The 23,360-nt window shown below is 44.4% G+C and overlaps 1 protein-coding gene across 3 annotated transcripts in view; it reads right to left on the bottom strand.

Annotated features, from left to right (window-relative positions):
• Positions 1-23,360, bottom strand: part of PARD3B (par-3 family cell polarity regulator beta) — a 719,005-nt gene that overhangs the window by 334,109 nt on the left and 361,536 nt on the right. For all 3 annotated transcript variants that reach the window (XM_077319232.1, XM_077319230.1, XM_077319231.1), the window contains exon 16: positions 13,752-13,796. In XM_077319232.1, coding sequence (XP_077175347.1) covers positions 13,752-13,796 — 45 coding nt within the window. The remainder of the gene's footprint in view (positions 1-13,751; positions 13,797-23,360) is intronic.

Here is a 23,360-nt window from a genome sequence, read left to right as displayed (position 1 = left end):
TGCACATCAAAACAATCAACTTTTCACTTCCTGATGAGTAAATCGCAACAATTAATAGATGAGTTATGAGCAGACTGTATCACCAAGAGTAGATCCTCTTAGAGCTTATTCAAATGGGCAGAAGAAGCATGTGGTAGAGTACTCTTAGGGCTGCAGAATATAAATGGGAGAACTACTTGATTGAATACCCTTCATGTAAAAACAGTACCTGCATGTGTATCAAGGAGAAAACTATACCTGGAAGTGGTGGTTTTCTACACAATTGGAAAAGTATAGACTTACTACAGGAGGTAGTAGAACCTATGAGGGGAGGGAATAGCTACAATAGCCAATTCAGTTTGCATCATAGCTAGAGCCAAGAAGCAATTTGAAAGCCCTCCTTTGCTGAGGTATAAACCAGGAGGGCAGATGTATTATCTGGGAAACATTCCAACTTCATTAAGCCCAAGGCATCAGTGGTTTCAGCATACCCATTGCCAGAAGAGTGTCACGAGCAGAAAAAAAAATCTATCATCTGGAGGGAAAGGATTAAGGAAAATTAGAAATTCATCAGCAAGTGCAGATTTCAGGAGTAGCATGCAACAGTTCATAGGATTTGCCAGTGACATCAGCTAATTTCTCAAGTCTCTAAGGGACTGGTAGTCCCCTTCACTGTACATCTACTGAGCTCTCAATCACTCCGGAGGGCCTGAACCGTTTTCCAGACACTCATCAGCCAGAGGTATAGAACTAGGAGTTGAAAGCCAGCAGAAAAGGAGAACAGAGTAAGCTCAAAGCATTCCACAGTTCCAAACAGCTCTGCAGTGACAAAAGCAGAAGCTCTCAAGACAATTCCCACTATGTCCTTTCTTTTGGTGACTTCACAGCTGTCCCAAATCAATATGTTTGAGCACAGAAAGCAACTTCTTAAAAAACCTTTAGAATCTAAAGGCATAGGGGCGACCCAGATGATTAAAGGGCTGGGGCATGGTGTTAAATGATGCACTGGGGTAGAGAGGGTGGACAAAGAGAATAAAAAACAGGTTGAAGGACTTCAAAAGATGAAGTTGATGGGTGGTAGATTCAGGACAGACAAAAAGAAATATTTCTTTCCAAAATGAGTGATTAAAGTGTGGAAGTCAGGGCCACAGGATGTAGGGATGGCCAGAGACACAGCCAGCTTTGAAATGGAGATAGAGGGAATCATGGAAGATAGGTCTGTCTATCAATGGCTACTAGCGCTGACTAAAGTCAACCTCCACATTTGGAGACAGGCAGCAATAACAGAAGAAGGTCTCTGGGCCCTGTTGGCCTTCTAGGATGTTGGACAAGATGGACCACTCATTTGATCCAATGGGTATGATTGTTCAGAATATGGTAGGGAAGCATAGCTGTGGACATGCCTACCTGGGGCCCCTCCCCTCCAGGCCCATAACTGACCATTTTGGGAGGGGCTTGACATGACCATATATGGTCATATCACACAATATTTTAAAAAATTAACTCCCACCCTTTTGGGCAACCCTTCCAGGGGTATCAAGAAACCCCAGGGTTTCTAGCTTTTCTCTATGGCTATTTCCCACGTTATGATTCTGTAATCCATTCTTAAAATAACTTTCATGCACACAAAAACCCTGGTTGAGAAATCCTGCAGTATTTCAATGCAGAAATGCTAACTACATTTGCCAAGCAGAGGATATTGAGGAATTAAGACCCTCTGTGCATTACAGCAGGATGCAAAGATAGTTTTATATTGATATGTATTAGAAAAAAACATAACAAATATAACACATGAATTCCAAGAGTTTATATTGCTCTTTGTCTGGCTATCATCTCCTTGCCCTACCCCCTCCCATGACATCCACATGAACTTCAAAAAGAATTACAAACTCATCTTTCCAACCGGTACTCTTTGACTGACTCCTTATGTCTGATGTATTCGATAAAATTCTTCATTGATATTATTTTCTTTGACTTGAATACACCCCTAGCCTATCTGAGTCTTGCCCACTTAGTCCTTTTTGCTTTTTGGTACCCCATTCCTTTATCCTGAGTGTCCGCTCCAGTCACAGTTCTCAGAGCTCACTTAGTCCCACTTAACCTTAGTCCCACTTAACCTGTTGTGGGGAGAGGAAGGGTAGGCAATTCTAAACGTTCAGGTAGTAAGACTTTGCAAGAGTCAAACAACACAAAAGTTCCAACTGTATGAACTCAATGCGAATTATGCAGTGAGCTGGAGCTCTATACTTGGACATTCCCTTAACTCCTTCTCTCTCTCCATTCACTCAATGCGGGCTTTCTCCGCTAGGTTTCATGAAGCCCTGGGGTTTCTTGATGGTCCTGGAAGGGTTTCATTAATGGGTAGGAGTTAATTTTTTATATATTGGGTGATATGACCATATATGGTTATGTCGACCCCCTCCCCGTCCCAAATGGTCAGTGACGGGCCTAGAGGGGGTGGGGAGGGGCCCCAGATAGGCATGTTCTTAACCATATGCTGCTTAACCATATTCTGAACTATTGTGCCACTTCTCAGGTTTCTCAAAGCCTGGAGAATGTTTCAGGAGTTTCTCAATGGTAAAAAATTGAGAAAGGCTGACTTAACTCCTTGTCTTTCTTACCTGTTCATTGGACTCTATGCACACATTCCAGCATTCTGGAGTTCGAAACGGTTAAATCAAAATAACCATATCTGCTGCAGGTATAGCCCACTGCTGCTTCTGCCCTGCAAATACTTAGTGTCAGTTCACAAGTAACATGCAACAAGCCTTTGGCTCAGGTGCTTCTTTCCTCTTTTCCCATAATGGAATTGCTCCCCTCCTGTCCTGTTTAGAATTAAACCATAGTTTGCCTTTACCCCAGAACTTGCAAACTATGGCCAGTCCATGTTCTGATAAGAAGAAGAAGAAGAAGAAGAAGAAGAAGAAGAAGAAGAAGAAGAAGAAGAAGAAGAAGAAGAAGAAGAAGAAGAAGAAGAAGAAGAAGAAGAAGAAGAGCTGGTTCTTATATGCCACTTTCTCTACCCGGAGTCTCAAAGCGGCTTTGAGTCATCTTCCCCTTCCTCCCCCCACAACAGACACCCTGTGAGGTGGGTGAGGCTGAGAGAGCCCTGAGATTACTGAAGGGGAAGAAGAAGAAGAAGAAGAAGAAGAAGAAGAAGAAGAAGAAGAAGAAGAAGAAGAAGAAAAGTTGGTTCTTATACGCTGCTTTTCTCTACCCAAAAGAGTCCCAAAGTGGCTTACAGTCGCCTTCCCATTCCTCTCCCCACAACAGACACCCTGTGAGGTGGGTGAGGCTGAGAGTAGCCCTGATATTCCTGCTTGGTCGGAACAGTTTTATCAGTGCTGTGTCGAGCCCAAGGTCACCCAGCTGGCTGCATGTGGGGGAGGAGCGGGGAATTAAACCCAGCTTGACAGGTTAGAAGTCTGCTCTCCTAACCACTACAACAAGCTGGCTCTCGAACTAGAACTGCAATCTGGGCTTCCAATTCTTGTGACAGGTTCAACGAAAATGTATTGTTCCGACACAAAACAGGTGAAACCTCACAAAACAGAATTATAGATGCACATCCTTTAGAGTAGCTGGCTCCAGGTTGGGAAATACCAGGAATTTGCGGGGGGGGGGGGGGGGCTTGATGAGGGTGGGGCTGGGCAAGGGGTGGGACTTCAATGTCAAAGAATACATTGTCCAAAGGAGACATTTTCTCCAGGTGAACTGACCTTTTGCAGATCTCCAGGCACCACTTGAAGAGGGACAACCCTAACATCGTTAAAAACCAAAGTAAATGCCTGGGAGAGCGGCAGCCCACCCCAACTCCCAGGCATGTGTACCTGTGCACAGGTGTACACCTGTTCATTGCATTTGCAAGCTTACTGCACAAAATACAGGTATGACAATGTTGCATCCAATAAAAATGCAAAACCTGTGTACAGCAATGAAGCAGCTGCACATCTTCCCTGCAATATGATAATTTATTCTGGTAGTTCAGAAGTGGCATCAGCAGCAAATCCTCTTTGCTCTTCATATTCGCGAAATGTGGTCCTCAAGAAGCCACAGCCAGAATGTCAAAGAAGCTTTCTCTATGCACAATCATTAACTCCTCTTCAGTGTGCAAGAGCTGGTAAGAGCTCTAAATCACTCCCTACTAAGACCTGACAAAATACAAAAGGTTTAACAAGAAGAGCGCACACAGACAGCACAGAGAAGCACGGGAAGAAGCCCAGCGTCGTCTTCGGCGTCGTCACCTGATGCACGCACGGAATTGCCTATTGAGATGAGCAAATATTATAAGCCCTCCTTTCTCCCAACAACCGAGACTCAAGGCAGGCAAGCAAGATCAAACAATCACCACAACGAAAATTAAATTTTCACAGATATCTACAATAGACATTCAGTAAATCAGCCGACAAAATTGAAAATATACAAATACCGCCACACTCCTGAAGCAGTTGCCCACGTGAGAATCTAAAGTAAACATAAAACATCTAATTTTCTACATTACACTCCAGGAGTCCCCCTACAGGACTGTGATTTGCAGCACCACAGAAATGCCATCAAAGAATGCTATTGCTTCCGTAAGGTTCTTCGGCAGAGAAGGGAAAACTACTAAAAAAACAAAACAAAACAACAACAACAAACAGGAACAGGCAGTAGCTGAGGAGGGCTTTAAATGTAACTTTGGGAGATCTCCAGGCAGAATATCTGAACCTGTTGGCTTGCCTCCCTCGAGCAGTTTTCTGCCTGTGGGGCTCTGAGAAGAAACTCTAAGAGGGGGAAATGGGAGGAGCCAATGGGGGGACTGCGGCAGAATCAGCTGTCCTCCTTGAGCAGTTTCATAGACTCTCCGGGCAACAAGACCTTGTAATTAGGGGTGACTTCAATTTCCGTGATGGGTGCTGGGAAACACACTCTGCTCAGTGCACTAAGTGAAACAATTTTCTGACCTGCCTGGCTGACGATTTCATTTATCAAATGGTGGAAGAACCTACAAGAGGCTTGACTTAATACTGACCAACAGGCAAGAGCTGGTGGATGGGGTGAAGGAGATGGGGACCCGGGGAGGGGGAGTGACCATGTCCTCCTAGAATTTCTTATAAAATGGGAAGCCAAGGAAGTTCATATTCAGACGTGTCTGTTAGACTTTCGTAGGGCAGACTTTAATAAACAAAGAGAAATGATGATAGTCATCCCGTGGACCAGAGTGCTCAAAGAGAAAGAAGCAAGTGACGGGTAGGTTCCCTTTAAACAAGAGCTATTGCATGCTCAAGCCATGAGTATCCCAGCAAGACAGAAATGTGGCAGGGAATCCAAGAAGCCTGTTTGGATGAGTAGAGAACTTCAGGAGGAGCTAAGGAAGAAAAAGGAAGTGTTCAAGAAATGGAGGGGAGGGCAGACCTCTAAAGAAGAATGTCTGCAGGTTACTTGGCACTGCAGGTCAGCCATCAGAGAGGCCAAAGCTGGGAGTGAGCTGAGACTGGCCAGAGAAGCCCACTATAATAGGAAAAGCTTTTTCAGATATGTGAGGAGCAAACATAAGGTAAACGAGGCAATAGGCCCGCTGTTGGGTGAAGATGAAGAAACTCTGACAGAGAAAAAGCAGAAAGGCTCAGTACCTATTTCGCACCTGTACTTTCCCAGAAGAATATGGACACATTTAGGGACGGCAGTAGGCAAGGTATAGTGTCTGGGCAGCAGGCTGACATGGACAGAGAGGTTGGCAAGAGGCATCTGGCTGCACTGGGTGAGTTCAAATCCCCTGGGCTGGATGGTATGCATCGAAAAGTGCTCCAAGAACTTTCTGGAGAGCTTGCAGAACCTTTGTCCATCATTTTGGAGAACTGGGCCCATTCTGCACACATTAGTTAATGCACTTTCAATGCACTTTAGATTTTCCTGTTCTGCACAAGAAAATCCAGATGCAAAAATACATTGAAAGTGAATTCTACAATGGACAGATACAATGTGTGCAGAATCAGCCCTGGAGAGGTACCAGAAGACTGGAGGAGTGCAAATGCTATCCCAATCTTCACAAAAGGGAAGAGACATGATCCAGGAAAATATAGGCCAGTGAGTCTGATATAAATTACAGGGAGATTTTAAAGAGGGTGATCTGCAATCATCTGGAGAACAATTAGTTGATCCAGAGAAGTCAGCATGGATTGACCCTGAGTTGAGCAGAGGGTTGGACTAGATGGCTTGTATGTCCCCTTCCAACTCTATGATTCGGTGATTCTCTGATGCTTCCATTCCTTTTCCATTATGTGCGAATTCAACAAGGCCACCGCAGATCGAAATGTAAGAGGCAGGGGATGACACCAAATGTAATGTATCCACAAATGCTGTTAAAGGTGTTATACATTGCTACTGCACAGGATGAGGAGTAAAAGGTCATGCAAAAGGCCTCAGCCAAAAGGTATCTTTCAACTGAGTTGCTGAGAGGGGTACTATTAAATGGAAAGATGGCAAGACATTTGAGTGATGTTGGCTCCTCATACAATTCCAGTGCTGTCAATTACCAAAAATGAGGGGGTGGAGCCATACTGGAAACCAACCACAAAGATCACTTTCAGCTCAGGATTTGGAAAGGCATGGGCTCCAATTCCATGGGGCAGCACAACTGTGCCACTGAACTACAGCAATCTGTGTCTTATGACATTTCCCCTTTTGAAAGCCAATAGCTTCTTCAAGCCCTGAGGGTGGAGCAACTGAGACGACATCAGCCCAGAAATGAAAATAAAACACTAAATGAAGACGAGGGTTATAGGGACGGTTTGGACAAAACCTCCCCCCCCCCCTCCAATGGTTTCCGTCTGAGTTTATCTCCGTCGGTGATTGCTCGACTCGTCTTTCACAGTTTGCAAAGCATGAGGATCCAAACCTTACTCAGATTATCCTGCTCCACAGCTGAACAGCTCCTACTATTTAACTTCATTCAATAAGATTAAAACCCATTTCTTTTAGCTTCTTTCCCCATTCAAAGCCTATGCAGTGAACAGTAATGTGCTTTCAACATCATTTTAATATTGGTAACTGGCCACGTGCTTCCCTTTCCCCCTCTAATCTAAGCACATTCATCATCTTCAAGCACAATGCCTTGTATTTTAGAACATCCGATCCTCAGATCTTCTCTGAATTCCTTCCTGAATAGAGCATCTACTATAGACTAAATAGCAAGTATAATTGTCCTGCTCTTCATAAGTGGTGCTGTACACAGCATAGAACAGCAGGGAACAAAAGACACCATCAATGCTATTCTCCCTCCATTGGGTGCTTCCATTCTTTGCTTCTTCTGCCCATAAGACCAAAGGTGCCGCCTGACCCTGGCTCCACTTGCACTACTCCATGCATGGAAACCTGCTCAGCATCTTTCACCAAGAAGCTTAGTGTCGCGGTGAAGAGCAGCAGCTTCTAGTCTGGTGAGCTGAGTTTGATCTCCCACTCCAAAGTGCGGCCAGCTCAGTGAGCTTGGGCTAATCACAGTCCTGTTAGAAGCTGTTCTCCCAGAGAAGTTTCTCTCAGAGCGGTCCAAGCCTCACCTACCTCAGAGGGTGTCTGTTATGGGTAAAGGAAGGGAAGGCAGTTATAAGAGTGGGGCATAAAAAACAACTCCTCTTCTTGGACTGGATTCTGACTATGCTTCTGACGGCTGCCTGCCCCAGCCTTGGGCTGCACCTCTGTCTCTGGACTGGAACACCTTGGGACCTCACCTATGCTGCTAAGCAGCTCAGTTCCTGCAACCCCAGCCCAACTCAGTTCTCCATAACAACTTGGTGCGTGTACCCTTCTGGGGAAAGCCATGTATGAACTCCACCTCAAATGTTAAGATCTCCGCACAGTCCATGGTTCTGCAGAAAGAGAGGTAAGAAAGCATTTCCCTGAAGCTTAACAACTACAGACCAGTTATTAAATCCATGGGCTCAGTAAGACATGGACACTTATCCCCAACAACTTTATTAGGACCAGAAATACTGAACACAAACAATCGTAACAGGGGAATTTATATACATGCTTGAGACTCCTGCCAATAAAGGCCCATGATAGGTACATAAGTCTGCTTGCTGACTAGCTGTAAACCCGGCAAATCCCTATCAAGAGTTCAGGATTCCAGTCCTTGCTCCGAGCTCGAGGTTTCTGAATGTCCGTAAACACTAGTCCTTCCTCCTGAGCCAAACCAAATGAATCTATGAGCAGGAAGAAAGAAATTCACACTGTCACTGTCTTAAAATGTACAGAATCTAAAGAGGAAGGAGCATCCTTCTGCAACACATATGCCTCCCCACCTCGCTAAACCCTGATTCTGATCTTCTCTAGCTGCCTGTGGAGGATTATTTTCTCTGGTTTAGTACTTCAGAACAGCAGCTAAGGCCTGAGGAACGAAAAACAAGAAGGAAAAGCGAAAAACAAAACAGAAGCATAATATATGTATGATAAAACGTTGCTTTTGGCTGGGAGTCCCGAAGGTGGAACCCTTACTGAATGAAGCTTAAAAACAAATATGTCATCTACCCAGTAATCTAATTTGAAGGAAATAAGAAATCACAGCCATGTTTACAGAACACAACTTTCTACTGTAAACTCCAAGTGAAAGAGTAGGAGATGGCTCCTTTGGGTAGAAGCTGCTAAACATCACTTTGTGAATTACATCCAATTCCTTTGAACATCAGGAGCTGAAAATCCAGTTTGCTGGCATCTATTGGAACAAACAATATCCCCAACTTTGCCAGATACCTGTACATGGAAGCCATGGCTATCAGCCCCCAGTGGACTTTTTTGAGAGGAGAATTAAGATCTCGTTGCTAAACTGCAGGAAGTTTCCTGACTCACGTTGGTACTTTGGTGGCTTAACGTCTCAATAGACATGTCTTTCAGAAAATTAAAAATTAAAACAGAAAACAGGAGACGTTTCTCTTTTTGCTTTCCCTCCCAGTCCATTTTGCTAATTAATATGTCAAAGCTCGTAAAGAAAGACTCATCAGCTTTTCTCCAGTACTGCATCATTTTAAACAGCTGTGTCAGCAGGGCCCTCAGCAGACAGTCAATACATATTAAGAGAGTCCCAGGCATTAAATCAAAGGAGGGGGGAGGAGAATATATGAAAAATGAAAATAAAGCAAAGAGCTGCAAGGCTAATGGAATGCCATTTGTGACTTTGCATAAAAGGGGGGAAGAAAGGGCACTGTCCCCCTCCCACCCACACAACAAACAAAAATCTGTACATTAATCCTTTCCATTTTTTCCATTATAATCACTCTGACATGCAGAAATTATTTACAGTTTTATATCAGATTAAATTCTCCTGCACATTTCATATATCTTTTGGCAAAATATGCTGCATCATTATATGCCCCTTGCTTAAGGTTTAAAGCAGACTTTTCCCAACCAGGGTTTTAAGGAAAACCTGGGTTTTTTTTTACAGCACCAGAAGGGTTTCCTGAATGGGTGAGAGTAAATTTTTAAAATATGTTTTAATTTGTTGAACATTTATTGGGTGATATGACAAAATATGGTCATGTTGACCTACCCACCACTCCCAAAATGGCGAGCGATGGGCCTGGAGGGGGTGGGAAGGAGAGGGGCCCTGGGTGGGCGTGGCCACAGCTTTGCTTCCAACCCTATTCTGCACAATCACGCCACTTCTGGGGTTTCTCAAAGTCTGAAGAATGTCTCAGGCGTTTCTCAATGGTAAAAAAGTTGAGAAAGGCTGGTTTAAAGCTACCAAGCAAACACAGTTTTCCCTTTCCACAATAAAAAAGTATGCTTCAGAGTCTAATGTTCTCCTGGAAATGTTGCACCTAAGAACTTTCTCAGTCCAGCCATCCTAGAGTTGCCAGGTACAGGTTGGGAAAGTCCAGACACCCTTCACCGATGAATTTCTAGCACCTTGCTTTTCCTTTAATGCAGGGGTAGTCAACCTGTGGTCCTCCAGATGCTCATGGACTACAATTCCCATGAGCCCCTGGGTTCATGGTTGACTACCCCTGCTTTAATGTACACATTAAACTTCCTATGAGACTAGGCCAGTCCCCAATGTCCAGTGGTAAACCACTGAATGTATTGTTCAGAATATCCACGAAGGCACTAGAAAAAGGGCCACATAGTAGGGTACGAGTTGGCCGGGGAATTGGTGCAGTTTGAAGGCTAAAAGTACAAGCCTGGTCCAAATTTCACCTCAGTCTTCCATCTGTATTATGGGGATAATAATGCCAATACAACATTTGGACTACTGTAATTTAAGTGGAATTTACTCATTAAATACTACTTTGAAGTTTCAAGGAGCATCAGCCCTAGTTGAGATGAAAATTCACCCCCTGAATGGGAGGAGGGACCAGAAGAGGCAAGCTAATGGTGGCCGACCACAATGTGGGTTATCATGACTGATTAATGCAGTTTTCATTGTGATTTTATTGTTTTGAAATGTTCTTATGGAATTGCCAATAATACCTTGTGAACGGCCCGAGATAGCAAAGCCAAGAAGTAGTTACAGAAATCTAAGTATACACATAAACAAACACATAAATTCCGAGTACTTGCCAATTCCAGCTATTGAAGCCAGGGTTTACATACATGTCCCTGTCCTTAAGCTGCTTGTATACAATGCTGCAAAAGTCAGCAGTAGTAGACGGCAGGCATACAATTACCAGTCACAAGAACATCCGAAGAGCCCTGCTGGATCAGACCTAAGGCCCATCCCGCCCATCCTGTTTCACGGAGAGGCTAACCAGTTGCTCTGGAGGGCCAACAAACAAGGCACAAAGGCCAAGGCATGAGGTTGCCTCCCAACTCTAGGTTTTAGGGGTTAACTGCCTCTACATTTGGAGGCGCCCTTTACTCGCTGTTGCTAGTAGCCCTTGAGGGACCTCTCTTCCAGGAATCTGTCAACGATGTCAGCCTTCTGCTAGAGCCCACCTGCACCCACCAACCTACCAACAACCTAACCATCATTCTAAAGCCAACAGTGTTGAGGACAGGAAGCCTCTGTTCCATTCCCAGCCTGCAGCAGAAACAGGCCACAGGGGGACTTATTTTGTGGGGACACATTGCTGGGCAGAGAAACCCAAAAGTGAGTGGTGCACTGAGCTCAGATGAAGATGTGCCTGGGAAGAGCCATCCAGGCCAATAGAGGAAAGAAGAGGAGCTGCTGCCACCCAAGACCTGGCTCAATTTCTCCCTGCTGGAAGCTATAGCTCAAAAACAGATTTATCCAACCAGAGCCAAGGGCTGTAAACCCTGCCTAAGAGACAGGCGGAGTAGCAAGGCCCTAATATCTTGGGCCTTGCTTTTCCGCCTATCTACCCACCACCAGTTGTGGCTTATTCTTCTGCTTACTGGGACACCCAATTGCCTCCAGCTTCTGGGCCCAATGCTCTGGGAAAGGTGGCCAGCATTCTTGGTGCAGAACTGGACTTTAAGAAATTAGGCTCAAGAGAGGAGTCCGCTACACAGAGAGCAGCAGTGGCACAAAACACATATGCCCAGGCATGAGCATGTAGCCAGGAGGAAAATATGTAATACACAACTGTCATTCTAACAGGTCCTGACAGACAACACTCAGCTCTAGAAGTCTATTTTTCCCCTCTGAATAACAGAAACCCAAAGTTACTGCTGCTAATTTTCTCCTTCGCAGCTAGACAACCAGGAGGCCCTTGAGTTTCTTTTCAAAAACGAAGTTCTACACTGATCACTTGAAGTGGTAGCTTGTTAACTTTCGGAGCCATTGCTTGCCAAATTCTAAGACGGAGATTGGCTTTGTTCCAGCGTGGATTGACAGGAAGCGCTGCCACGTCTCTTTGGCAAATGGAGAGCGAATGCAGTCTTTATGAGCCTCCTTCTGAGTTAAACAGGGACACACCTTCCAACTGATCAGTCACTTCTTGGAAGGGTTTTTTTTTTTCCCAGAGGCGCTATTCAAATACGTGGAAGTTTCAGGTATATGGAAGTCGGAAAGTATCAGCTGAGAATTTCAGTTTCAAAGAGAAAATATCTGCTGTATACAGAAGGGACGAAGAAACAGCCAGCGGAAAAAATGCAAAGGATATCTGCATTGAACCAAGAAAATATGAGCAGCCTAAATGTCAGAGGTCTGCCCGGAAATGGCATTTAGATGGCACATGGAGCTAAATAAACTGTTCTTCTGCACAATCCCTGTTTTTTGTTATTATTCCAAGAAACATCAAGCTGCTAATACTGCCTATGATGTTCTATTATTTGTTTTTACAAAATTTGCTACTCGAGAACATTGATTGAAAATGGCTTCATTTCAAATAGGATTTCTTGTTTTCCGAGATAGACAGCATGTGAGTTGAAAGGTACTGAAGGGGCATGATATCAGAAGCAGAGGGATCTGTCAGGTGCACTGCAAAGGTTCACCCACACATCCACACCAACAGCACAATAACTCCAGATCATGTTCCCTGGCCAGCTTGCTGTAGTGGTTCCAAGCGGTGACCTCTAATTGGCCAACTGGGTTTGATTCCCCATTCCCCCACGTGCAGCCAGCTGGGTGACCTTGGGCTTGTCACAGTCACTAGAGCCGTTCTCACAGGGCAGTTGTGCCAGAGCTCACTCAGTCCCACCTACCTTAGAGGGCAGGGGTAGTCCAACTGCGGCCCTCCAGATGTCCTTGGACTACAATTCCCAGGAGCCTCTGCCAGCGAATGCTGGCAGGGGCTCCTGGGAATTGTAGTCCACAGACATCTGGAGGGCTGCAGTTTGACTACCCCTGTTATAGGGGGTTTGTGGCGGGGAGAGGAGTGTGTTTGTAAAGCCACTTGGGGGCTCCATTGGGTAGTAAAAAGGGGGGTATAAAACCCAACTCTTCTTATTCTTTGCTACCAACTGGACCATGGAAATTCGGTTTTTGGCTTCTTGCCTCATCTCACAGTCTCCCTAGTCAGCAAGCCTATAAGAGAGCGAGAGCCCTCTCCCCGCTCCTGAGCAACACAGCTTCAGGGGTCAATTTCTAAAGTGCCAAATCCCAACGGCAGACCGGGAATGGAGAGAATTCCAAATTTAGAAGAAGAAGAGTTGATTTTCTATACCCAAAGAGCCTCAAAGTGGCTTACAATAATCTTCAATTTTGTCTCCCCACAATTTCGTCTCCCCCTGTGAGGTGGGTGAGGCTAAGAGAGCTCTGACAGGACTGCTCTGTGAGAACAGCACTATCAAGGCTGTGATGAGTCCAAGGTCAACCAGCTGCCTGAAGTGGGAGGAGCAGGGAATCAACCAGATTATAAGCTGCAGTTCCTAACCACTAAACCAGCTGGCTCTCTTTAGTGAAAGATTTGGGAAGGGTTGGGAAAATCAACCAGTTCTTAAACTTCTACACATAGTTAAGGTCAAGACAGAACACTGCATTTTCCCTTCTATTTAGCCAAACTTGGACATAATGCTTATTCTTATTCCTTTTGGTTAGAAACAGAGAACACAGGAGAAATTTCAAAACCATAACAGCAAATTTCAAAACCAAGTCAAGGTAAGCATGAGGTACAGCTGAGTAGAAGCATAGTCTTGTTCACAAATATTCTTTTTTTTTTGCTTCACTTATTTAGTCATATATCTTTTAAAAAGAGACACATTACTGCTTTGCCTGCAAATGTTTCCATGTTTTTAAGTAATGCCAAACAACAAATAAATCTTAATTTATCACTGCACACACTCTTAGATTAATCAAAAAAAAATTAGGGACACATAAAAACTGCAACAAGCTGAGAATTTGAACGTAGTTATTTTGCTTGCACAACATTGTCAAGAAAGGCAAATCAAAAATCTCTTACCTAATTTTTGTCCCGTCAGCAAGCTCACTTTGCTTTCATCAGCCACTGAAGAACAAGAGAGAAAACGAGAAACACACCAATGTAAGATGCCGCCCTAAATCAAGCAGGCAAACAATTCCACAAGAGTGATAAGACTTTAATTTGTAAATGAATAATAAAATAAAACGAAGATTGTATTTTGGATCTCTGATTTGCAAAGGAGATGCCAAAAGTTAAAACCCATTGTTTACTAGAATCCAAATGACTGAAAGGACCGCTGCATAATTTGTGAGCAAAATCACAGTTCTCACTATATTATCAAAACAGGACCTCATAGAATTACACATACACTGGGGGAACTGAAGATCTGTTAAAACATTTGGAACTAAAAGAATGGTACACACCTGCCCACTTCCAAAGGCAGCCCTCGATAGGTATGAACTTCATTTCCACAATTTGAATCCCATGCCCCATTCAGATGTTATAGAATCATATAATAGAATTGTAGAATCATAGAGTTGGAAGGGATCTCCTGGGTGATCTAGTCCAACCCCCTGCACTATGCTCATCCACTCTAACCTGCCACCCTCTTGAATTTTCGCAGAATCAGCCTTTCCGTCAGATGGCTCTCCAGCCTCTGTTTAAAAATGTCCAAAGATGGAGAACCCACCACCTCCCGAGGAAGCCTGTTCCACTGAGAACTGTCAGGAACTTCTTCCGGATGTTTAGACGGAATTTCTTATGCATTAATTTCATCCCAATGGTTCTGGTCCATCACTCCTGGACAAGACAGGACAACTCTGCTCCATCCTTACATGGCAGTCTTTTAAATACTTGACAATGATGATCAGATCCCCTCTTAGTCGTCTCCTCTCCAGGTTAAACAGATCAAGTTCCCCCAACCTTTCCTCATATGTCTTGGACACAAAATCCCATTTGCCTTCTTAGCCACCGAGTCACACTGCTGACTCATGTTCAATGTGTGGTCAACTAATACTCCTAGATCCTTTTTCCATATGCTACTGCTAAGACAAGTCTCCCCCATTCTATATTGGTATGTTTGGTTTTTCCTACCTAAATGCCTAACTTTACATTTGTCCCTATTGAATTTCATTTTATTTAGTTTAGCCTAGTCCTTGAGCCAATGTATCGAGCCCTACTAGTCATCATGCTATCTGCATGAATCTTTCCACACAGGCCCAAACTCATCAGTCAATACTAAGAATTTGAATCAGGTGTTCTGAACCGCATCTGGCCTACTTTGAGGCAGCTGCACTGGCTCACAGTTGAATTTTGAATCAGCTTTATGGTTCTGGCGTTGACCTTCAAGGCCACCCACAGTCAGGTCCTGGTGTACTTGAGAGACTGTTTGGCTGACTATGCCCTCCAAGGGAAACTGAGATCAACCAGTATGAACAAATTAGTGATCCATGACCCCAAAAAAGTACATCTTGGCTCAACCAGGACCAGGGCCTTTTCAGTCCTGGCCCTGACCTGGTAGAATGAGCTCCCAGAAGAGCTAAGGGCCCTGACAGAACGGGGTCAGTTTCATGAGGCCTGTAAGGTGGAGCTCTTCCACCAACTGAAGGTGTATCTCTTCTGCTCCTTCTAGTTGCTCAATAATTTACACAAATAACTATAACAATCTGGAGGCAAGAATAAGTAGTGATACCTAAAGAGCAGGGATAGTCAAACTGTGGCCCTCCAGATGTCCATGGACTACAATTCCCTTGAGCCCCACGCTATAGCAGTTTGACTACCCCTGCTATAGAGGAATAATGAGCTAACAGAGGGGAAGCATTAAAAAGAAGTCTGCAGTTGCATTTGCAGCATGGTCATCAATAAACATCACTGTGTTGGCTTCCCTGGTGGTGGAAAGGGCTCTCAGGTCACAGCTGGCATATGCCAACCCAAGGCAAGAGAAGTTCAGAGGTGGTTTGCCATTGCTTGTCTCTGTGTCACAATCCTGGGCTGCCTTCGTGGTCACCCATCCTAATATTAGCCAGGGCCAACCTGACTAAGCTTCTGAAATCTGATGTGATCTGGCTATCTTGGGCCTTCCAGGCCGGGGCTGGCTTCACTAGCAATACAGTTTACCATGTTCAACATGCAGTAAGCTGTGTGTAATATGAAATCAACTACTGCTGGAGAGTGTAGGAAAGTGTCCTCTGGGAGCTTTTGCAGTTTTAACATTCATCTCCATTCTGTCTGATTTCAGGAGCAATGTTTTCAAGCAACAGAAGCTGCTGAACAACAAAGGGTCAAAGCACAAGGTAATTTCCGACATATCAAAAAATGTGGTTATCATAAAAGAGCATTCTGACTATTTCTCCAGCCTTCTAATATGCTCAATGCCAAAAGGATACGGCATAAAAACTTAGGACTACTAACAGTTCTCTATGGTTTTACCTCTATGGCTTTGCCTACAGAGAATAAAGTCCTGGTTTTGTCCCTGAGAAGAGCAACAGGGACAAGGACGCCAATCCAAGTATCGTGACTGCACACCAGGGACAACATTTCTCTTTTGATTTACAGCGATTCTGTAATCCCATTTGGAACACAAGAAACCACAGGCATTTGTCTGGTGTCTTTAACACCAACATGATAAACAGAAGATAAATAAAGGGGGAGGGAGCTGGTTGAAATCTGGTGAGTACAATTAGTCAAGCCTCAAGGCTTTCAACAGGCACCCCAGAACAGGAGAACTTGTCAACATAATGAATTTGACCAACTATTCCTTCCCTTCAAGATGGCCATAATACAAAGTTATCTCTACGAGTCCGTTACATTCTAAATTTTTTTTTAATTCCAGGTTTGCTTTTGGGGCTGGGCTGGGGCAGGGTGTAGTTAGTGTGTCATACTCGGACTTAGAATGTCCCGGTTCAAATCCCTGCTCTGCCTCCAAAGCTTATGGGGTGACTTTGGGACCCCTAATTCACCTCACAGAGTTGCTGGGAGGAAGAGGCAAACAATAGCTTTGGGTCATCCTACTGGAGAGAATGGTAGAGTACAAAATAACATATGGATACAAATAGATAGAAGAAATCGAGTTGTACGAATAACAAAACAGGACACACATACACAAAGGGGTAAAAAACCCTGCTCCAGCCAAACAAAACTAAACAAATCCTGTATAGTAAGTTATCTGAAGAAAACCTAAATGGAAACATCTTCTAGAAAACATATTAATCGGCCAAAGCCCTGTTCCCAAATACAAACATTTCAAGCGTACTCTTAAGAATCCAAATAAATTACTTTCCCTGATCTAAACATATTTTGCAGGACGTAAAAAAAGATCACTCTCGAGCTCTCCAGATGGATATTACCCTTATGCAGCCCTTTCAGCATAATAAAGACACAGCACCATCAATTAATTTAAATCCACAACTGTGCCAATAACCTGACTCTCTAGCAGCTCTTATTTCTTCGCTACACTGTTTCCTCATCTAGGTCTGGATGCATATTATTCACAGAGAACATGTCAGAGTCTGCCTTGGACCCATCGAATCACAGATTAACAGTGTTGGAAGGGATCTCCTGGGTCATCTAGTCCAACCCCCTGGACTATGCAGGACACTCACAACCCTCTCGCTCCTCCACTGTCACCTGCCACCCCCTTGAACCTCCACAGAATCAGCCTCTCCATCAGATGGCTCTCCAGCCTCTGTTTAAAAATCTCCAAAGATGGAGAACCCACCACCTCCTGAGGAAGCCTGTTCCACTGAGAAACCGCTCTGACTGCCAGGAACTTCTTCCGGATGTTTAGATGGAATTTCTTTTGAATTAATTTCATCCCATTCGTTCTGGTCTGTCCCTCTGGGGCAAGAGAGGACAACTCTGCTCCATCCTAAATGGCAGCCTTTTAAATACTTGAAGATGGCTATCAGGTCCCCATCTTTTTACATAGAAATGTTATCTGTTTCATTTCTAGGTTGAGGCTTTTCCTATAGTATGCAGCCCTTCTTCTCTATGCATTCATTAACCACCAATACTATTGTCTTCTGTCACAGCGCCTGTTATATGAAACACGAACACCTGTACACATGAACACTAATTTCACACATGTGCTTGAAATGAGCATACCTTGAACAACACCCTGAGCATGGGTTTGAAAAAAAAAAAGACACAGACAGTACTAAGTTTTCATCTTTATTAGAAGATTTATTGGGGTGACGCCCTCCAGCGTTTTCATGGCAGACTCAATACGGGGTGGTTTGCCAGTGCCTTCCCCAGTCATTACCGTTTACCCCCCAGCAAGCTGGGTACTCATTTTCCCGACCTCGGAAGGATGGAAGGCTGAGTCAACCTTGAGCCGGCTGCTGGGATCAAACTCCCAGCCTCATGGGCAGAGCTTCAGACTGCATGTCTGCTGCCTTACCACTCTGCGCCACAAGAGGCTCTTCAAAAATGCACATATAAATGCACACAAAGATAAGACAAATCTTCCTTGCAGCAACAAACTAATCTACAGGGGAAGGGAACTTAACCCAAAATGAATTGAATTAAGAACCAAAAGGTTAAAGAAATCAGAACAACAGCTCTATGCTTAAAACTGAAGCACAAATATTATCAAGTAAACAAAAACACACAGGTATTTATTGTAAATTCAATACAAAACAAAAACAGGCCCAGGTAATGGCCTCAATCCAGAATAAAATCATAAACTAATCCCAAAGGTGGACCATTTTTGACCCTAACAGAAGACCTCTGTCCCTGATGGCCACAGCCTGTCTTCAGAGGCTTCCTTCTTGGGGGTGAGGGGCAGCCCTCTTTCAGCAGGCAGGGCTGGAGGTGAAGAGCAGAGCAGGTGGTAAAAGCTCTGTCCTTGATAGCAGCAGCCTCTCTCCAGAGGTATCTCCCTTTGATACCATAAGCTAGTTCTTTGTCCACCCCTTCCCCCTTTTTCACACAACTCTGCCTGCAGAATCGGGCAGCTACTGTCCAAAAACCACCCTGGAAATATAAAGCACACAGAAGCTGTTTGCCTAGCAAGACAGACGTCATTTCTTCCTTGCATTTCTCGGATTTTGTACACCAAGGGTAACAGCTCTACTTAGATTTCGGGAGCCAGAACTCTCCTGCTAAGCAGCGGCAATTTATCAGCGTTTAGCAAGAATCAACACAGAATGAAATGATCTCATTGTCATTTGTTGTGGACAAGCCTTCGGTGCGACAGTTTGCACGGATCCTTTTTTGCAAGGTTTCCCCCCCTCCTTTGGGCTGCAAAATATATTGTTTCCCTCTTGATAATGCCAGCAGCTCCTTTTTCTCTTTGTAGCACCTCCAGCTCTCGCTCCTAAGTAATGCACTGTTAATTAAGGCCCTCCTAGCTTATTTCACACCTTTGTTGCTGCGCCTCCTTCCCCCAGCACACTAAACGAAGCAGATTAATCTCCTTGCAAAGAAATACTGTAAAAACATTAATGCGCTAAACCCCAGCTGAACGTGTGGTGTGGCATTTTCATTTCCACTCTGCCTCCACTGAGTTCCCAGTGAGCAGAGCTCAGGAGAGGAGGATCTTAATCGGGGGCTTCTATCTGAAGGTGATGAGTTAGCTCTGACTCATGAAAGCTCACGCCCGCATCGATCTGGTTACTTTCGTTTTATGTAGCATCTCCAAGTCATTCTTTCAGAGCGGGGGTGGGCAAACTGTGGCCCTCCAGACGTCCATGGACTACAATTCCCATTTGCTGGCAGGGGGGGGCTCATGGGAATTGTAGTCCATGGACATCTGGAAGGCCACAGTTTGCCCACCTCTGTTGGTTTACGGTAGAACATTTACAGTATTTGCTGGCGTATAAGACTACTCCCCCCCTGAAAAAATGCCTCCAAGTGGGGGGGTTGTCTTATATGCCAGGTGCACTTCAGTTGGGATGGACATAGCTGCCCATAATGGCCTCCCGATGCCCGCCCACCTCATTCTACGTACCATCCAGTATCGCGCGGTATCCAGTGCGGCCATGGCGGGTCACCAGCGTGGCTGTGGCGAGCATCAGCAGCGAGACAGGGGTGCCAGCCTTTTCGGCATGACCGCCCCGTTCTGCTCTGCGGGAAGCAGCGGCGCTCTGGCCCGCCCCTTGTCTACGCAGAGCTCACACATGCGCACTTGCACACTAGTGCCGGTCACAGGGAGATGCAGGGGTGGGCCGGAGGCGCTGCGGTCGCGCTGCAGCCATACAATGGTGACAATGACAGGTACTGTAATGTAATGTAACAAACTCTATATTTTGAGTGGAAATGTTGGGGGGTCGTCTTATACGCCCAGTCGTCTTATATGCCGGCAAATACGGTAGTTCAAGTCCAGGAGCACCTCAGAGACCTACAGGAGTAGCTATCAAGAGGCAAAGCTCCCTTCATCAGGCACGAGTAAACAGAAAGGGAGATCTCTGAGTCCTTGATATTCATTTCTACTCTAATGTCTGATAAAGGGAATTTTGCCTCTCAAAAGATTGTACCCCAAAACTCTTGTGGGTCTTGAAGGTGCTACTGGTTTGAATCTAACAAGTCGTTCTTGAGCTCCGCATAAAATAAATGGATATTTATTTTCAAGCCAAAGCTCTTTAAAATAACTTTTTCATCTAGAGCAGTCTTTCTTAAAAAATTCACTGAAACATTTTTCAGGCTTCGAGAAACTCCAGAAGATATGTCAGCAGGCCACACCTCAAAACACCCCCAGAAGTCACATGTCACCAAATGTGACATCACTCAGACACATGGGATGTGCCATCATGCTCAGGTGTCCCAGCACCAAAAATGGCCCAGCAGCCTACTCTGCTGGGCCAGGAACATGGCAGGGCAGACATATGCCGCTCCATCCCCTGTTGTCCCCCTCAACACTGTTCAGTTGAAATAATAGGAATTGCCTCTCTGGACTCCAGTCGCTACACCATGTGACCAACCTTGGCCAGCAAGGATTTTATGACCAGGGTCCCTCCCCTTTCTACCTCCTCCAGGCCCATCTTTGATTATTGGGGGCGGGGTGGGGGACGGGGGGGGCGGTCAACATAACCATTCATGATCATGTCACAATAACTTTTTTTTTTTAATTTCAAAATATATTTTAAAAGTAACTAACTTTCACCCAATCATCAAAACCCTTCCAGAGCCATCCGGAACTCCCAGGGCTTCACGACCCCCTTGTTGAGAAAGCCTGATATAGACTTTCATTCTAAAACCGTTCCAATACCAGATGTTTATTTATTTATTTGATTTATTACCTTCCACTCCCAATTACTCACTGGCTCAAGGCAGGTTGCAGTACTTAAAAACCCCACAATAAAATACCCAAAAGATCCCAGTCCCTTAAAACCCCCAATCCAAGCTCATCCCACCCACTTCCTGTAGCTCAAGCAGCCCTTCTATCCATCCCGTGCTTCAGTGGGGAGGGAGGGTATGCTGGCCCAGCTGAGGTAAAGGGGGGAACACATGATGTATTTTAAAATTTACAATTGATTCTACAATTTTGCTGCATGTTCCACATTTGCCAGTTCCATCCCAACAAAGCAAAAATAAGCAACAAAATAAACAACTTTCCTCCATCTGGAGCCTCATCAAGCATCCAACAAGCCTGAAGAAAATCAAATTCATCATTGCTCCCCTCCCTCAATACCTTCAAGTGTGGCTTTTGACAAAGTTCCCCATGATGTTCTGATGCGTAAACTGGAGGAATGCGGCCTGGATTTAGGATGCTTTAGGATGCTTAGGGCTGATCCTGCGTTGAGCAGGGGGTTGGACTAGATGGCCTGTATGGCCCCTTCCAACTCTATGATTCTATGATTCTATGATTTACAGATGATTAGGTGGATGGGGAACTGGCTAGAAAACTGCACCCAAAGAGTGGATGTCAATGGTACTTCATCAGATTGGGGGAAGGTGAGCAGTGGGGTGCCAAGTGGCAAGTACAACTTATACTGTTCAGAGGCTGAACCAAAATTGGACAATTTATCTAGTAAAAGGGATTTCTTTAGCTAGCCTGTAGCTAATTGGTCAAGGACCCAATGGATATAAACCCAGCATCAGAGTCACAAAATTAAAGAAAAAAAGGCATCTAGTTTTTACATGGTAAAATCTTGCACAATGAGTAACTTCTCTGTGAAACTCATGCCTCAAGTGTATTCATATTAGTGATAGAAACTGCTGTCAAGTCACAGTTTGATTTACGGTGACCCCATTGGGTTTTCAGGGCTAGAGATGTTCAGATGTGGTTTCCAACTCTGAACTTCCTTGGTGGTCTCCCATCCAAGAACTATCTGAGGCCAAATTTGTTTAGCATTTGTGATCTGATCACAATAGCTAGCCATGCCAACCAGGTCAGGGCATATAAATGTGCCTCTGTATGCATACATATGTATATAGAGTAACAACACTGCATTATTACGTCACGTGTGTATATATATGTGTAAATAAGATAGAAAAGAAAGCTGTCATTCTCTACCCTCATTTTATCAGCTGTTTTGTATGAGTTGATGTACAGCAAAATAGCTCTACACTAATACGATGCAATTCTCTGTTTCGCTGCAGGCTAAAGCTAACAGGGGCTTTCATGTTTTGAAAGCAATTCCCATGGCTATAGTACTTACAGATCATTTATACGAGGTCCAAGTTGCTTTTTGCACATAAAGGTTGGCGGAAAACAATGAGCTATATTAATATATTTTATATACATATATTGTAAAATGCTATGCTTTTTTAAAAATTATGTTTGTCTTCTTTTACAACTTGGAAAAACTGATTCTGTCATGCAGCTGGGGAAGAACACTGGCACACATGTGACCAGTTAATGCATTTTAGTGCATAATGTGGCAATTATTGTCTATACAACTGTCCAATTGTGCATGAATAGGAAGTGGCATCATCTTTACAATAAATTGTACGGTAATTAGCTATTTCCCCTCATTTCCTTTCTGAACTCCCATAACACTCAGATATATCATCTGTCTTACTTATTTGCAAAACTAAGAACGAACCATCTGTATTGCCACTGTTCTAAATTAGATGGACTGTAATTTACAGGTCTACAAAGCGGAGGTTAGAAGTTCAATCCTTGGAATTGTTTGCAGAGGGTCAGATTGTATGTAATTCAAGGGCCCTAATAAAAGAGACGACATGTGCAAAGAAAAAGGTAAGTGATAACTCAGTTGCCACGTAATTTGCCAGGGGGAGGGGTACCCCACCTAGTCCAGTTATTTATGGCTTGTTGACAATATCAAGATCTCCTACTAGTTTTGGACAGAGAATTGTTAACTAGCTCGCCCGGGGGGGGGGGGGGCTTTAACCGCCTGCCTCTCTGTACCCTCATGGCCACTCTCTGGTTTCTGAACTCTGCCCACCTTCCAAGGAGAGAGAGCAGCAGCATCATTTCTGTAATTGCTTATACCAGAAGCACCAGATGACAAGAACTGCCAATTAACTGAGTGCACCCTACTCTCAGTTGCAATTCAATCGCCTCTAATTACTCCTGTTAGCGCCCCCCCCCCGGGCCAGTAATATGTATTTTATAAATTCATCCAGACGCTACCCCCGAACCTCTGGGCCAATACGTTCTTGCCCACAGCTGCAGACTGGAGTGATAACAGATTCGGGAGAACTTGTGCTCTTTTTTCTTTTTTTTGGGGGGGGGGAGCAGAGAGA

This window comes from Paroedura picta, chromosome 2 (genome assembly GCF_049243985.1).
Source record: "Paroedura picta isolate Pp20150507F chromosome 2, Ppicta_v3.0, whole genome shotgun sequence".
In the NCBI taxonomy this organism is placed as follows: Eukaryota; Metazoa; Chordata; class Lepidosauria; order Squamata; family Gekkonidae; genus Paroedura; species Paroedura picta.
The sequence above is the reverse complement of the archived record's forward strand: the minus strand, read 5'-3'. Positions and strand labels throughout refer to the sequence as shown.